The sequence below is a fragment of the Pezoporus wallicus genome, unplaced genomic scaffold (genome assembly GCF_028554395.1).
Source record: "Pezoporus wallicus isolate ANWC-B61680 ecotype Strahan unplaced genomic scaffold, APGP_CSIRO_Pwel_v1 contig_6354, whole genome shotgun sequence".
Lineage (NCBI taxonomy): Eukaryota > Metazoa > Chordata > Aves > Psittaciformes > Psittacidae > Pezoporus > Pezoporus wallicus.
In genome coordinates this window covers 1704318-1722500 of record NW_026638688.1, presented here as the reverse complement: position 1 = coordinate 1722500, position 18183 = coordinate 1704318, and the positions used below count along the sequence as shown (strand labels likewise).

The following is an 18183-nucleotide window of genomic DNA, read 5'->3' as shown; positions in this document are numbered from 1 at the left end:
TGAGGATTGTACCTCTAAAAGCCCAGAGTTGCCATTTACATTTTCCCCCAGCTGGGGAAGGAGGGAGGGGATGTCCATCCCTCAGGCTCAGCATACAGGGAGGTGGAAGCCCAATGCCTACCCCAGCTGCAATTCTCCATCTTTGCTCTAAATAAACCCACGGGGGAGCGAAGGGACTTGGATTTTACACTACAGCCCCTCAGGTAATTTGTTTACCCCAGTGCCATATTCTTGCACTGAAAACACATCAATGTGCTCGGAGGTGACAATCACAGGAGGTTTTGCCCTGTAGAATCACAGCATATCAAAATTGTCACCTATACGAACAAATCCATGATGGCTGTAAATATTTCCAAATGATTCTCAGCAGCAATTGGTGCTGATCATGCTGTTTGTGAGAACATAGCACTGATGGTTGCTGGCAAAATAAAGGCTCCCTTTAAGTTTCTTACAATCTGGAAAGAAACCTAGAGCAGCTCCTCAGTCACAGCATTTCCCCTTAACTGTTTACAATTGATCAGAAGAAAAAGATTAAGTATCCCACTGACAATATAGGATTTCCAACAATTATATGTTAAAAACAGCTATCGCTTAGCAGAGGAAAATCACTACATGAGGAAAATTAGTGCTTGTTAGTACATGTAATATTCAGAATCACGAGTAGAATAAAAGCAGCAATGCAGAAACTGTTATCAGCAGAGAGAAAATTATTCAAGTATGCATTTGAGTAATTCTGCATTTTAATTTAACCCTTTGAAACATTAATCAAACCGTGGCTAATTATAGGAATTAAGGAATTAAACGATGGAATCTTCTAAAAGATATTATTTAAAAGGCAGTTTATACAATTACTTGTATAGATGTTTGCTTTAAAGAGGGAAACATTTCTACTGTAATGAAAAGGGTCTTAGAAAATTAAATTAACAAGAGGGGACCAGGCTGATATGAAACTAAATTAGCATCAAATGCAAATTACAGGGTACTTAATGGTAGAAACAGGTGCAGAGCAGGTCCCTAAATGAGATAAATGAATAAAACATCCCTCTGCACAAATGTGGAAGCTGACACAAAGTCAATGATATGAATAATTCAGCAGCCTCAACACTGCTGTTGGGGTCAGCTTTCCTTGACCTTTGAAACAGGAAGTAAAATTCTGTCCAAATTTCAGTGACTGGAAATGCAGCAGTTATTTGTTGGGGGAAAAAATAAAAATGGAAAACCCAGACAATAAAATAAATAAATAAACAATGCAGACCCACAGTATATGGGTGTGTATATACACACATATAAGATGATAAATTGAAACACCAAATAAATGTATCAGCAGAAGAAAATGTGCACAATTGGAAAACCCCTCAGATGTTAGAGCCACAGTGGCTGCAGAGTATTTGTTTCAGCCTAAAATGCTAAAACAACGTGTATGTGAGAGAGATACATGAGAGTATTTAGGACATGGTATGATCTAAGCATGTTCAGAGCTAAATGGTTTCATCTTTCAAAAAATAATTTAGTTGTGCTAAAGGGGATATTAATAGAATCAAAGTCATTATATTTCAGGCATTAAAGAAATCAAATCATATAAAAGGATCTATTCAAAGCTCACCGATAAATTGTTTTCTTTGCTACAAACTTTGTTTAAGAAAGGAGCTGAAAGACTTCTTTTCTGGATGCTTTACTTAAGCTCCAGATTTAGGCACTATTGTTGCCTTAAAACCAGTGGAATATCTCCAGATTTACATCCTTACGACTAAGTTAAGAAGATTTCTGCTCCTTTCCATGTGATAAAATACTCAGCTAAAAACATAGGTCATGTAATTTCTGATTAGATATACAGTCCTAATTTCAAATTGAATTTGGCACTAAAAAAGATTAATAAGGTATGACAAATAAGTAATTTTTTCAAGTTGGAAAGCAAGGAAGAACATCACTGCACACAGCATGTCTTCTAGAGCAACAAAAGATATAAGGTAGCAGAAGTTAGCTCTGTTTGCTGTATTAATCTTTCTTTGCCTGCTTACCCATCACCTGTGGAACACATCTGATATAAGATTATCAAGCTTTGGGGATTCAGTTTGACTTTCTATGCTTTGGGCATGGTAAAGCCCAGGAATGGGACCACAGGGAGCACCTTTGCCTCCGGAAAGTTCCATGAAGAGTTAAATCAAGCTCTGACAGTAGCCACCCTGAAGATGCATATTAAGGAGATAAACAAAAATCAGCCCCAGTATTGCATAATCCCATGTGGCAAATGGAGAACAGGGAATTTGGGGGTTGAGTTCACAACTCCGCTCAGCGCTGGGTTTGTGTGCAAAGTGACTCCCTCCAAAAGCCAGCTCTGAGAACCCAGCTGGTTCTCATTTCCAAACAACCAGTTTCTCTATCCCCAAGTGCTAAAGAAAATAATCCCAGCAATCCATGACTACACGCTTTCACAGGGACAGCAGTGAGAATTTGATTGTAGAGATAATTAAAGTCATTCCTGAAACTTCCAAGGAAAAAAAAAGCCGGAGGGGGGAGGAGGGGGACCAAGGGGGCCAACGATGCTCGTGTTTAAATTGAACTAAGCAACTGGTTTGGCTTGGAAAAGGAGGGTGGATGACAACACTGCTTTCAGGGAATTAGTTCCCCTGAAAATTCTCTCTCCTGCACTCTAATAGTTATAATATTTGCAAAGAGAATGTGATAGACTGTGGAGAGTAGGAAGATTACAGTGAGGTTTGGAGCCTGGATGTTCTTAATTTGGCAAGAGTATCCAGAGGGAAATGCTTTTGCATTCTGGTAAACTTGAATGAAATTATGTACAGCCACTTCGATTAGAAGGTTTTAAAGGGAAATGATGCCATAAAAGCAATAAAACCAACTGCTATCTGCTTCAAACACTGAAAACATCTTTTTAAAATTAATGTTTCCTGCAGCCCTGCCACAAGTTAGGTCTGAAATAATTTTAATATTAACAGGACTCGAGAGCGGGTCAATCCAGAGCCAATTACATGACTGGATTAGTCCTCTATATCTTTCCAGAGCAGTGGAGTAATTTACACCACTCTGGCTGGTGTAAATCATCAGGGTACTCCTGGCATCAGGAGAGCTCTGAGGCTCTGGCCACACTGGAAATAATCATCACCATGGTTAAAAGAAAACTAAACAAAAATGACTTGCTCCCAGCAAAGCTGAACTGTACAACCCCCATGTCACATGTCTACTGTGACCCTCCTCATCCTGAAATCGGTGTGAAATTCAGAGATGGGGAGAAAGAGTTTAAAGCACTTGTAATCTCTCCGTCTGCACTATCTGCCTTGAGCAGGAAGGAGGGATCTGCTCAATGAGAGCTATTCAGGGCCTCTCAATTAACCTGATTAGTTCAGCACGCTGCTCTCATGAATGACACCTTATCTTGGAAATGAAGGAAAAAAACTTCCTTCCTTCTGGAGATAGAGTCAGCCCCTAAAGCCAGAGCAGCAGCGCCCATCGGGGCTGGTTCCCCCATCTCATCTCCCTGGGGAGCTGCTTTTGGGGTGGCAGGGCCAGGCAGCCCAGGTGGCCCAAGCAGGGAGGGGGTCCCCGCTTCTTCAGAGCCAACCAGGCACATGATGGGATTTTCTGCAGGGGTTAACCCTTCCAGCACTGCACAGAGCCCAGTCCGGACACTGCCTGCAGGTAAGAGGTAGAGCAGCCAAGGGGGGGGAACCCCCCCGGGAACACTGCCTTGTTTAAGTGTGTTGTAGTCTGGAACTTGTTTCATATGTGACAGATTAATGAGCGATAACTGGGTTACCATGGCAAAAAGCATTCCCAAAATTCTCTTTTGTTTGCCCAAGAACAGCCTCCCTTTCTTCCCCCCCCATCCCCCAAATCATGCCGCTTTACAATAACAGAAATATTAACTAACAGCATGTTATTCTCTCAAATGTGGATGGCTGTGAATGTCAACAAGGCTGACTGTTACATACAAACTCCAAGAACTAATCAGGGAAAATAGATGTCTCAACTGCAATTCTGAAAACTCAAATTTATGAGTGCCCAGCCAGCTTTGAAGGCATTTATTAGAAAAACTCCAATGACTTTTAAAGTATTAATGCACAAACGACACATTAGGGCATGATGTATTAACGTTCTTGTAATTTCTGACAAATTGAGTTACCATTGTCACAGCGGGGCAATCCCTCAGAAAAAAACAGTTCCTCTCTCCTGCCATGCGGTGTTCAGCAGACGACAATTTGTGTACACATAATGGGGTTCAGCAAGAAGTTTTCCTCCTACACCACACTGCAGTTTATTCTGTTTTTCAGAATGCCAGGGCTATTACACCACTCACTATGCTTTAAGAAAAGAAGGTAGATATAGCCTAGGGATCGTCTTGCCTAAACAGCTCCTTATGATAGAGGCTCTCTCTGTGCCACTGTGCATTCCCGAGAGCCAGGTCAGCCCAATGGAGCCCAGAGACCCCTGGAGCTCAGTAACATCAGACCACAGTGCCAAGAGGAAACCAAAACCCCAGAGATTAAAAAACCCTAAATTTTTCAGAGCTGCTTTTAGCACATAGACTCCAGCTTGAGAAACAAATTCTACCTAGACCCCAGAAGAGCCCAGGATTACCCAGGGTGCTCCTTTGTAACACAGTGGGAGTCCCTTGCTTTTATTTAAAAAGGGCCAAATCCTGATCCCTGCAGGGCAGCTACCACAAAACTTGTGCAGGTCGTTCTCTTCTCCTGCCTGCAGAATCCCCAGCAAAACATGTGATGGGGCATGTTCCCATCTGCAGCTGAATGCTGCTGGACTCTACAAGCGATGCAGAGGCACAAGGAGCAGACTGGAGATCTTACCATCAGATCTTAATAGCCCTGAGTGTGGCTAATTTCCTTCTTCTAGAGCAAAAAACATTTTAATGAATACAGAATACATTTCTTGTGTCATCCTTCTACACAATCTGAACTAGGTAAAGTGGGTTTTAACATCCACTAATCAAAGTGACTTAACAACTGGGAAGTCAGCCAATGGTTATGTAGTGGTGCAGATGCCAAAAAATCCAACTGAAAGATTATATTCAGGGAGATTACAGAGAAGACCTGACTCAACTGGGTGGAAGTGGATAGTTATCCTGGTCAGGAAAGCCTGTCAGTCTCCCTGCAAAATCATGGAGAAAATTAAGGAAAATCATTATGTTTTAAACAGCTTCCTTTTAACCCATTGTAGACATTGGCTGTATCCCATACAGATAACTTTATCCAAAGGCAAATTCTGGAATCAATGGATGAACAGCTTGGCAAAGTCCAAAAGCAGGTGAACGGTCTCTGACAGCCATCGAGAGAACACTAACAAGAGGAAGATCATTTTTTTTTAGTGCTAGATGCTCACAATGAGTTATCAATTCTTTCTAACATTTACTTTATATAAAATTTATCCCTTCCAGGGTCACAGTCGTGATGTCACTTTGGGGATGTCCTTTTTCTTTTTTAATTAATCTTTGAAAAAATGACTTAAACTTTCAGCTGATTGCATGATGCTGAAACAGTTTGCAACTCTGATTAGAAAGTCAAGGTGGGAGGAGAACTGAGAAAATCCAAGCCTACAGCAAACCTTAGGACCCTGGCACTATGTCATTATAGTATCACCTTTTTTTTTAACCCCATTTTTCATCTCTTTCTAGCCCAGCATGGCACTGGAAGAGTTAAAGAAAACAATAAAAGAACAACCGAGTGTACAGGGGAGGATTTACTGGCATTTACTTTTAATTCTATGGTCCTTTGCTCTGTGGCTTATCAGCCCTATGTCAGCCCTTTTTCCTCCTTTATATTTCATGAGGAGACCCACATGCTGGTACTGAGAGACAGAGCCCAAGTGTCTGTAAGCTTTTTGTCAGGTAAAAAGAGAAGAAAAAGGAAAGGAACAAGAGGAAAAGCAAAGCTAAGAGGCATCTATTAGATGTCACTAGGCTTTTGTATTCATGTCAATGATTCAGGATTAGAGTATTTGAAATAATCTTATTGAGAGAACTCAAAAGCCCCACAGAGGGAAAGCCTGCTCGGTAGCATATGGCAGAGCAGCAGACAATATCTTATTAAGGATGTGTTAGCTAACACCATTACTTTTTATATTACATTACTGAACTATTGTGCCTCAGCCGGTTAGCGAGATGGCATAGTTGTGGAATGCCGTTTTGGACATTTTACCACGTCGTTACAAAACCAGAGAGATTTGGCTGGGCATCCAGCCCCAGCCCAGCAGGAGGTGGCAGCAGCGATGCTGCTCTCTCAACCCCCCCGGACCGCTGGGATAAGAAACCACCCTTCTCCAGCAATGGGGAAACGATGTCCTCAAGCCCACTGATGGGCACGCTGCCCTCACACCATCCAGTCCCACCCACTCTTCCCCACCTCACTCCCCCCCAAATTCAGTCATCACCTTTCAGTTCTGGCTGCTCACTACTGCCGAGAAAAGCAGGGGTATAGAGGGTGGCTCCTGCTATATCTCCAGGAAAAAGAAAAAAAACCCAGACTATTGCCAAACTCAGCCTCTTGTCAGATGAAGGGAATTTAATTTTGTTATAGTGAATGCTGTTAGTCTGAAAAATCTTTCTTTGCTCTTGGACAAGAGCTTGTAATTGGAGAAATAGCTCTTTTTAAAGTTATCTTCATCTGCCTACACCTTTAGAGGCAGCAAGAAACCAAAGACAAAACAGTACTGTTCATAGCATTTCAATGATTGCAGTGAAAGGCTCTATATCTGGGTCACCTTATTACTGTCCAGTATATAATTTCAGTGACTTGCTATAAAGCCTTTTAATAACTCATTTCACATAATTCACATATTAACAGCACCAGAAAATTTATTTTCACCTTTCCTATTTCCAAACACTATTTTTAAAAAGTAGGTAGAAAATTATTCATTCTGCTTAAAAAAATAAACTCTAAAATACTGTCCTTAGTAAAAAGAGTAAACACTCATTTGATACAGTAATATATTCTGATCACAAACTACCTATGCAAAGTTGCTAATGCAACACACTGGGAACTCTGTATGGCTTTTCTGTACTTTTCCAGAACTGTTACAGAAAAAAAATACCCCATGATGCTGCAGGGAAAGAGAAAAATTCATACCAGTATTTACCACTATTACTACAGAGACCTGCTGCTGTCCAAGGACAGCAGTAAATCCTTTTCTAGAAAGTCATCTCCATCATGATTTACACAGGAACCTACACTTGTTTCTTATTCTCTTTTAACTTTATTAGTTAGATGTTGTATTAAAATTAAATACATCCAGCAGGCAGAAGTGAATTTGAGTTTAGCACAGTTTTTCTGTAGATGCGGATGATTACTTATAAGAATATATTTCTGTGGCTAGAAGATGCAAACATTTATGACTACTCACAGGAAGAAAACTACTCACACACCCCAGCTTCTGCAGAATAAAGCTTGGGTTATGTTTTTACCCAGTAAATGCTGGGATAGAGCTCAGATACATTTTTCATGTTCGGAACAATTTTAGCTAATCTGCATTAAAACTGAGGGTGATCTTTGCAAATACATTTTCCTATGACTCTTATTCATGTGTGCATTCCTACTGTGACAGGAAATATGGAAATAAATCAGGTGTTAAGATGGGACAGGAAATTTATCTACACCAGAGACTGTGTGTACATATATATTCAAATGAGAAAAAGCCACTAGCTTTTCCCCCCCAAAAAATCATTACTCTTGAGAAAGAGAAGAACTGACACTGAGCTGCATGGAGCCCAGTAACCCACTGCGCCGAGCACGTCCTCCCTGCTGCAGGACACACTTTGAAGTAGGAGTTCATATGAAGAAATCAATAAGTATGAAAAGCACATTTGAAGTTTTGTGACCAGAAACAAAGGACAGATCCCCCTGCCAGGCCCTGGGCTCCTCCTGGAACCAGTCCAGTGCACTTGGAGCTTTCCTGATGCTGCAGGAGGTCACTGTACAGAGGCAGCCAAACTTTTTTAAGCACCTCTAACCTTGGATGCTCAAACCTTGCCATCTGAATGGAGCAGCAGAGTAATCCAGTTATACCTTGGGCTGCTCCTCTGCATAAGAAAACCCATAGGGTCTTCAGGATGGACTTTGAGGACTTAAACCAGTGCAGTCTCCTAAAGCTGTCAACCCCTGCTAACCAAGACTGAGATTTTCAGAAAGAGCCCAAGGGACTTAACCAACTGAAAGCAGTAAGTGCAGAGCTGCACACCTCAGGCTCACCGCCTACCCAAGGCAGATCAGACCTATACAGACACATACTGGTCTTGGAGCAGGAGGTCCATCATACCCCATGTGTGCACTCAAGTCACTTTTCTAGACTGACAAGTGGCCAAGCCTCAAAGGGCTGTGGGTGAACACCAAGATGATAGTCAAATGCCAAAAGCAATAGAGTAGGCTGGTCTTCGCTTTCCTCATCCCCAGGATATTCAATATAAGCCTAAGGTTTTTATTCTTGACAGAAAAATCTCAATCTCCATTTTCAGTCTGTATCAGAAGAACCACTTCTCTTTGGGAACAGGATCATCTACCTACATAGAGTTTACAGAGTACCTAGCACAATACACCTTCTTTGCAAGAGGAGCCTCTGTTTTATCACTGTGATATTAAATAGTGACAATCAGGCATAAGATCACAGTGAAAATAAAGCCCAAAACATTAGCTGCAGATTCAAAAGGCATCACTGAGAGAAGCAAGCAACTATTAGAGTAGTGTGAAATGTTTGCAGTGAAACCCAAAACCACATAAAACTTGCCTGGTTTGGGATTTTATAACACACTGAAAACTCAGAACAGGTTTGCTAAGAAAATCACAAACCTCCTGAGTGAAGCTAAGACCAAATTAAGGTTTTGCATAATAGTTTTGAGATTATACAAAAATTCTTATACTTGGAGCAGAGGGGAGAGAAATCAAACAAACAATAAGCAGAAGCTGTTTGACCCTGACCAAGTTCACTCAACGCCAAGAGCAAAATAAATGAATTTTGAAGCAGCAGAGATATGTGCCAACCCCAGTAGGCTGAAACCAAGAGATTTTTGCAAGAATCCTTGCAAAGTTACCCCCAGCTCTAGTGATTTCATCACCAGAAAGAAAACTGGCACCCCATGTTTGAGGAGTGCTGATAGAGGGTTATGTCTGAAACTCTGTGTGAGAGTCATCTAGTGATCAGAGTCTCCCATTTATCTCACAAGGGCTCAAAATGCCTTTGGCTGCCGAAGTCATGTGGGAAATGTTTCGGGTAATGCTTCTCAGCTGCATCAATCACAACTAAACCCTCAAGGATGTGTGTTTCAGTCTCTCCCCCCTCAGAAATGTATGGGTTCAGAGGCTCTGGGAGCTTGCATGAAATGCTCAAGGCCAACTTCTGGCTGTCTGAATGCCCTGCTTAGAGGCCCAGAGACAGCATGGGAGACATCTCTGTGCAGTGCTGGGGGTAGTCTTCTGTCACCCAGTTTCTGCTCCCTGGACTGCCTCCCTGAGGTAACTCCCATCTGGCTCTGGAAGGAGTAGGTAATTTCCAGCACAAGACTCAAGAGAACAGCTGAATATTCAGGCCCAGGAGTATTCTGCACCTATGTCTTGAGATCTGTTAGAACATGTCATGCCTGCCTGCCTGCCTGCGAAGTCCACCCAAGGATCCAGGACGAATGGGATCCTCAGCCTCCTGCAGCCCTATCTCCAGCATGGGCAAGGGAGGAGCAGGACACCAGCACAGAAACCTTCTGATGACCCCACACAGCAAGGTTCAGGTACCACATATGGCGAGGGGGATCAAGGATATGACCAGGACATGTCAGGAACTGGAGGTCCTGCAGAGGAAGCACTGCCATAATGCCTGGCATCTTCTGCCACTTTGCTGTGACACCAGTGCTACAATGAGCACATGTCCCTTTAGTTTGGCTGGGGATCAGCTGCGGCACTGATCCCATCCCCTGCAGCAAAGCAATCCTCTGCAGCTCCCTCCCAAGCAGAACCAGCCTCACCCTGTTACCAGCACCTCTCCTAAAGCTGGCCAGATCTGCCAGCCAGCCTGCATCTCCATCACTCTCCCTCCAGCCATGGAAATCTACTGCAAAATGCATTAATCACCACATCTGCCTAACAAGTGTATTTGTGGGGAGGACGAAGTGAGTGTGGTACAGTCCTCTGTGTCATTTTTCCACCTGCCTGGTATTTAGGATGAAAAGATGATCAGGCCCGTAGAATACAATCCGCTACCTGATGACTTGTAAAGCAGTAAAACGGAGACATTGAAAGTCATTCACTCCTCTTTTCATGCCATTGCGCAGTGAAATTCTACCCACAAACATAAAGTTTTTCAGGTTAAAGGCTGAAAGATTTCAAAAACATATGCAGGTGAGTTGGCTCCCTCCACAGCCACAGCAGCTGGGTGTGCTGGGGACAGATGACTGAGAGCCTGGCTGAGCACCCCATACAGCAGGTGCCAAAAGCACATAGGCGTTTCAAACACTGGTAGCAGGTCATGTATTAAAATATACCTTGGTGTCATCTGATAATAAAGCTTAGAAGATATTACAGCCTCCAATTCATGAGTCCCCACTCTTGCTCCATAGACAAGAGCTCTGGTTGCGCTGGAAATGCATAAACCACCTCTTCAAAGCCAGAGTGAGCCTCATTGCTCAGAAATTGCATCCGAAACAGCACGTGAAGAACTTCAGTATATTGCCAGGCAAGGGCAAGAAAAGACCCTGCTCATCACCATGCTCACCTACCACCTAAGGGCACACAGTCTCTACCCGGGGGAGCTCCAGCACAAAGCCTGTTGACTTACACCACAACTAAAGTTTCTCTATCCAAAAGATAGACAGAGCTGAGATTTCTTAAGTAGGTCTCATCTGTCTTGGTAAATCTCAGCAAAGCCAATTTCAGGTCACTGTCATCTGCCTGCTTGCATACTCTGGGAAGCAGCAAAAGTTGGGATGAACCAGCAATTGCCAAATGGGCTGGTTTCAGCCCTTCTTCCATGCAAAGTCACAAGTTGGAGGTATATATATATATATATATATATATATATATATATATATATAGGTTCTAAATGCTGAGAGATTTTTCTCCCGCTATATTTGGGATTGCAGTGATTATTCCTATTTTATCAGTCACTAGGACTCCTGTTTACTGGATGCAGCCATAAAAGGTAAAGAAGCCCCAGCAGGCACAAGTAACACCATTAAATATCAGTCCTGCACTGGTAAATTGGGTTTAAAAGTTTGGAGCAGAATGCGGAGAGAGGAGTCTTTTTCCTGAACCAAGGAATAATATAAAGCCCCACTTTCTCCCCTATGTGACTTTTGTCATTATCATCTTTTCCGATTCTTACAAAGCAAACCTAATTAGGAAGCTCTCTCATTAGTCTTCCAGAAAAATTAGCACAGCTTATGCTAATTACTCCTGTAAAATTTAATAAACTCGTTGAAATGGGAATAGTCTAATGAGGTTTTATTTATTGAACTAAGATAACTGTAAGGAAAAAGGTTAGGACACCAGGATATCCAGAGTGGCAATAAAACTACAATTTATTCAATTTCTTCACAGGAATTTTATTGCAAACCTTTTAAATTCAAATATGAGTTACAATTTGAAAGTTAAATCAATCTAGAATTTAATTTAATAACAGGAAGTGCTCTGTGTTTTCTTTAAGCAGGATTACAATACAGCCCTGCCACTGCACTGGTAGGAGGAATTGTGCATTTGTATTGTGACAATAATATCCCTTTTAAAATGAGTTCCTGTTCATCAGATCTTCATCTCAACACATGTAACTGGATTAGTGATAAAATATACAGGCTATGCTAAGAAGATGATTCAGACCCACACAGGTTTCCAAGAAACTTCCCTGAAATGACTGCTCTATAAGCATAATAGGTTTATTTTGTTCTCCAGAGAAAATTTAGATCACTACATGAGTATAAATTTCTCTACGTCCCTTTCACTGCTGTATCTGCTGATACCATAATAGAGCAAAGTATAAAGCAATTTCATAAAGGATAAAGATATCCTGTTTCAAACAGACTTTTTTTTTAAAATCCCACATTTTGAAATGTGCGATTTACTTTTCATATCTAGGGTTTGAAAAAGAATACAACACATGTAACTTTGAAGTTGCCAAACAGCTTCTTTGCCAAGTTCACTAAACCACCACAAAGACAGAGTTCTCTCTACCCCAAGTTTCTCTAACCTCATCAAAGAGAATTAATCAATCCAAAATAGTATTGCAGCATGTAAGAGGAGGATAGCATTTCCATGTAAGTACATATGTCAAAAATCCCATGGACAGATTCTACGTTAAGCTCTATGTTAGGTCAGAGTCTGTGGATTCACAGGATTTGACGCAAGAGTTAGATTAAATCCATAGGCAAGACTTTATCGGAGTGTAAGGCATGTGGGAGTGCTTTAGCCCAAATGGTAAATGAATTCTCTAAGCTCACATGCAAATAAAAATAGCTAAATATGGTTTTGCATATCAATTGACATAATAGTTAAAAATTGCATGCATGGAGAAGTGACAATGGAGTACAATTAAACACATGTTCTGGCTTGTGCAGGCATTTTAAAGTTAGGACAATTCTAAAGGACTCGTTTTAAGGTAAAAAGGCTCCATATAGATCACTTCATCCTTTCCGAACCAAAAGGGAGAAAAAAAATGAATAGGATAAATGTCACAAGAAACATCACTAAAGCCACTAACTGTATAAAGCACATACTTATTTGGCCTAAATTGTTTGAACTAGCCCCAGCCAAGAAAAGGTTTTAAGTACCCTACTGGGACAGATGCGAAGCGGCAACAATAGAAGCCACACTAATGCAATCCAGGTAACACAATCCTGTTTCAAAAACACGGGGAGGGCTAATTACAGTACTGCTGAGTCAAATTTCTTATACCACTGCAACCCACAGGAACAGGTCAAAATCAAATGTTATTCAAACCACAGTCATATCAGCCTTCTGTATCAAAGTCACAATTTAAAACCAAGTGCAGAACTTAAAAGCTTAACCCATTCACAAGCCAAGCATGATTCAGAGCAGGTGGTGAGGTAGGGTTTGTATTATCATCTTCAAATTATGTTTAGCTTGCCTTTTCAAAATAATCTTCAGAATTCATTCCTTTTGCATCAATTTAGGTAAAGACTGAGAAATTGATCACTGCTAGGAGCCTAAATCTGTTTTTTCCATGTAAGAGTTTTCCTCATTTTGCAGAAAGTGTGTAACAGACAGCATCTCTGGCTTTCATAATCTGAAATGATTTGCAACTAGCAGTTTTGCATACTAGATAGTTAAACAAAATATTTCTGTAAACCTGCCATTAGCATCTTAACATCTCACTTTCCAGTACAATGAAAAATTCATGTGAATTTTGTAGCTTTCATGTTGCTCAAAATGCCACTCTAACACCATGTTTATAGTGTTCAGCTCTGTACCATGCTTATAAAACACATCTCCATACAGATTTCACTGTGAATTTTTCCCCACACACACTTTCTCTGCTACTACCTAATGCTCACAGAAGATGAAAATATGCCTAGTTAAAATAGATATACCTTCTGAGATTTAAACACTCTCAGGATCACTTATTATAGCTAATCAAAACACCTGATATAAGCTTCCAATATATGCACTTTCTTACCAAATTCAAACAAGAACTGTAAATCTGGATGAGCACAATGCTAGGCAAGGCTCTGCCCTATCCCTGGGCCATTCTCTGTGTGGGGCACCCAACGCACCAAACCCTCTTCACCTCTACATGGATGCCCTGGCACAGAAAATACTTTAAACTGAGTATAGCAAACCTTAACTCAGACAACAATGCAAGGAGAAGCACACTATTCTATGCTCTTGCCCCTATAAGTATAGGCAGTTTCCCTTCAGGCTCCCTCTATTCACAGATTAGTGCAAGGGTATTGCTTTCCCTTGGTGATGACAGACACTTTCAGTACTTCATGGCCATTTAACTCTTCTAGAGTAATGCTGCATAATAGCCAGGTTATTGCACATGGCTTTGTACAATGAGTTTGGACAATTAAAATGTAAAAATGACTATTTGGCTACCATTTTGCAGAATTTGCAAGCACAGAAACTATGCATGGCTCAGAACAACTAAAACAGATATATTGTACTACAGTGATTTACATGGTGATGTCAGATTAGTAATATGAATCTGTTTAAAAACACGGCAATTAAGACAGGCAAAAATGAATTGATCAGCTGACAATACAGTCAAAACAGTATTCCAACCACAGAAAATAAGAGGAGAAAAACCTTACTTTGCAGATCTATTTTTTAACTGGTTTTATGCATAAATAAAAGCCTTAAAATGTAGATGGATTGCATCCAACAGAACTACTGTAGCTAAGTGATAATGATTCAAACATTTTTCAAATAAAAGTTAAATATTTATAAGCACCCAACCACATTTCATAAATCACAAACTATTATTATTTTATTCCTGAAGCTTCCCTGGCATAGCATGTGAATTGAGCCACAGAAAGTCAGAAAGAAAAATCTCCTCTTTATGCACATGAATCAGTTACAAGAACTGAAGCCCTCCGAAGAGCAGGTCACTCCATTATCCTCCATATGGCCCTTCCATGGCAATCGCAATTGCAAAGCACAACTAATTCAGTATCAAAAACGAAATTTCATCCATACATACTCCTAATTCTTCCCCATTAGCAACACAGGGCAGGTGTTTCATTATAATGAGGAGGGGGGATAAAAAAAATGGAAGGAAACAATAGCAGTCCTTACCTGTCAATTATCACTGGATCTGATGGAGTCTCATTTCTGTTGCCACAGCTTTTCTTGTCACAACAGCGGCTACAGAGCAAAAGCGAAAGGATTTAGTGCAACCATTACACTGTAAAATCATCATTACGAACATGGTAGGTTCAAATTGCCGGCTAGAGTTACCGCTCGGTCCCTGCCTGGAAATCAGTCAAATGTAGTGGGTCACATATGGGTTAATTACTATGTTTAACTTCTTGCACAGCTGGTTAGCAACGGAAAATATAAAAAGAGAGGGGTTTTGGCCCTTTCACAAATAATATTTCAAGGATCACCCGAAACAGGGAGACCTGGCTATTCGTAGCCTCTTTGCCATGGGATTGAACAGTTGTGCCACAGACGCTCGCACACAAAATAAGGCAGCTTTTTCCCTGCTGAGCCTAGTTTTTACATTTGCTTAACACTTACATTACACATCCGCAAGATATTCCTACTTCTACACAATTCTCAGCTACCAGAAAACCTCCCCCCTGAAATCTGAAAACACTTATTCTCCAAGAAACACTGTTGTTAATGGGGGAGCCGAAATGCAAGTGCCATTGGCAGCAGTTCTTTTATGCTCGAGCGTGCCTGTTTCCCCAAGTTTTCTGAGCATGTTAACGATCCCTAATGCCACGGAGAGCACAGCTCCAGTGGCTGGTGCCCTGCGTCAGGTCAGATACAAAGCAGGCATGTGAAAAATAAGCTCCGTCTCCCAAAGCATTGCTCCATTGCTGACCTCGAGGCTGGGATTCTTTTGAAGTAAGGTGGCTCATTGTTTCCTAAGAGAAGTTAAATTGTTGTTTGTGACAATTCCTTGTCAGGGATTACTGTCCATTAGGAGCCACAGATATATTGCAGGTAAACTCACAGGCAGCATATACATTTCTGCTCAGGGTGGAAATCCCTCCTGGTGCATCTAGAGCTGTGGCTGAGTGACATATAGGCTGCCCTGCTCACCCTGTAGCCCATCCAAACCCATGAGACCTTGTCACAGCTACATAGGTGACCAATCCTCAGGCTTCCACCCACCCGAGGGGGGAAACACCCATCTAGCAAGGAAAGCTCTTGTTTGCTGATGCCTCTTGAAACAAAATCCTCCACTGAAGTCAAGGCTTCAAGGAATAAAAAAAAAATTAATCAAGAACTCCTGGTCTTCGCAAGCCCTCCTTGGTCCCCCCCAAAGAGCTTCTGGATCAAACTTGGGCAGCTTCTATGCAGCTGCAGGGACCCCATCCCATGGTGACAGGCAGCAAGGACCACTCTGCTCTCCCTGGCCAGACCTGAGCACATGCCTCCATTCAATAAACTTCCTGGTAAACCTCAACCACACACAACCAGATCTTTGGAAACCACCAAGCTTGTTCCAAATAGTGTTCCAGGGACCTGCGCATCGCTTTCATTTCAGTGGGTGGCTGGCAAGAGCAACTATGGCTCCCACTCAGATGAACTACTTTCTTTTCCCTAGAAGGTGGAAAACATCAGGGCAGGAAGAAGCCCTCAGAAGTGCCACGCTATATAAATAATCCTGTTGGGAATATGACAAAGGTTCTCTTGTGTTGCTGAACAATAGAGTGAATAATATACAGTTACCCACCAAGATTAGCAATAAAGCAAGTAACCACACTAAAGATAACAAAAAAAAAAAAAAGGGGGTGCCTTTTACAAAACCAGCCTGTTTAAACATGGCTTAAAAAAAATAAAAAAAAATTGTTTTCAAAGAGAGGAAAATACATAATTCTTTTCACCGCAAAGAGCTTCAAGGCAACTATTCAGGGCTGAAACTTTTCACAGTTAACACATGTGCGGTATCTTCATTTCGGTGGAAGTTACATTGTCTGGGATTGCCAAAAAAAACTGCTTAATTTTACAGCACAATACCACAATTGATCCACCAGAAAATGCAAGAGTCTTGGCACCCAGAAAGCATTAAAATTTAGGAAGGAATAAAATATGCTGTAGGTAAATAGTCATGTGGACGTTCGGGGGGCTGTTTTGCCTATAAAAGGACTTGTCGTTGGAGTGCAGCTAGAATGTGTGGGGTGAGAAAATTTACCCACAAACAAGGCAATAAAAACTGCTAATCATTTTTAAATGATTAAAATGTAATTAGAAACAGAGTTGGCACAAGTTAAGACAATGCAGTTCTTGTGACTGAAGCAAATCAGGGCTAGTCCTGACATTCTCACAGCAGACTGGAGGGACAGAAATTGCCACATTTACTCAGGCGAGCAAAGGTTCCCAGGCTCCCAGCACGAGATGGGCAGATACCACCATCCACTTACCGCAAGGCTCAGAGCACCTTCCAGGGGCACTAACCTAGAGGGAGAAGTGGCGGCAGGGGCCTGGAGATGGGGACACCTTGGACTCACCTCCTGCTGCAAGCAGGATGGAGTCAGGCACTGGCCAATGGGGACAACCCAGCTTCAAGAACTGAGTAAAGACTGCATTGCTCATCGGATATCCGCCCCATTTGGGCAGGGCTTCCAAAGAGTGCACCCCATAATCCTGAGCAACTGTAGAAGTCCTCACTCCTTGCACTGCAATTTGAGGGTGGTGTGGAAGAGGTGCACGTCTGACACATCCTGCTCTCTGAAAGGAGGCTCCAAATGTTCTTTCATGTTCTAGATAATTACTTTTTAAACTTTAGCTTGTCTTTGTGTTTTCATCTCTCAACAGCGGAATTCAAGGCTTCCTCTACCCTAGTTTTTCTATGCAGAGAATTAAAACATCATGCAAACCCTGAGTCTGAGACCTGCTTGCATGAGAAGTACTTGCCTCAAAAGTTTTAGTGCCTACTTAACACTTGGAAATAAGATCCTAAATATTCAGTGCGCTTTTCCCTGAAGGAATTTAAAAATTCCCAGGAGCTTCTCCAAGTCACCCAGAACCCTCCAGCTCCCAGCAAGGCTCTGAAAAAGCTTAGGAAGAGGTGCTGAGTGCCAGCTCCTTGCAGCCAGGGGGGCAAGGTCTCGTCCTCTCTGTTCTTCCATGACACCTCTCCCCAAGTGGGGCAAGGAGCCAGGTTTCAGGCACAACGCTATGTTGGCCAACAAAAAAAAAGCCTACAAAACTTAGTATGTTTGGGGGCAGCTCACTTTTAAAACAAGTAATTCTAGACAGTAATGCAACCTCTTCCCATCACAACCTCATCCTGCTCCTGCACCCCATCTCTGTCTACCCCACTCCAATTGCCATCCTTGCCATTCACAGGGCTCATGCCCAAGCCTCACACCATCCCCTTCACAGGCCTCCCCATCTGCTGGCTGCCACCACCACTCCCAGTTTTTATTGCTGCCTTTGTCCTCACCCCACATCTCTGGGGACCTGCTGCCTTCCTGCTGTCTTGCTCCCTATCTTCCTCTTCACTTCCCTGTGCTGGACCATCTCTAGCCTGCACTTCTGTGGGCAC

At 42.0% G+C, this 18183-nt stretch overlaps 1 protein-coding gene across 8 annotated transcripts in view; it reads right to left on the bottom strand.

Annotated features, from left to right (window-relative positions):
- Positions 1–18183, bottom strand: part of EBF1 (EBF transcription factor 1) — a 275131-nt gene that overhangs the window by 241657 nt on the left and 15291 nt on the right. For all 8 annotated transcript variants that reach the window (XM_057411920.1, XM_057411925.1, XM_057411921.1 and 5 more), the window contains exon 6: positions 14757–14825. In XM_057411920.1, coding sequence (XP_057267903.1) covers positions 14757–14825 — 69 coding nt within the window. The remainder of the gene's footprint in view (positions 1–14756; positions 14826–18183) is intronic.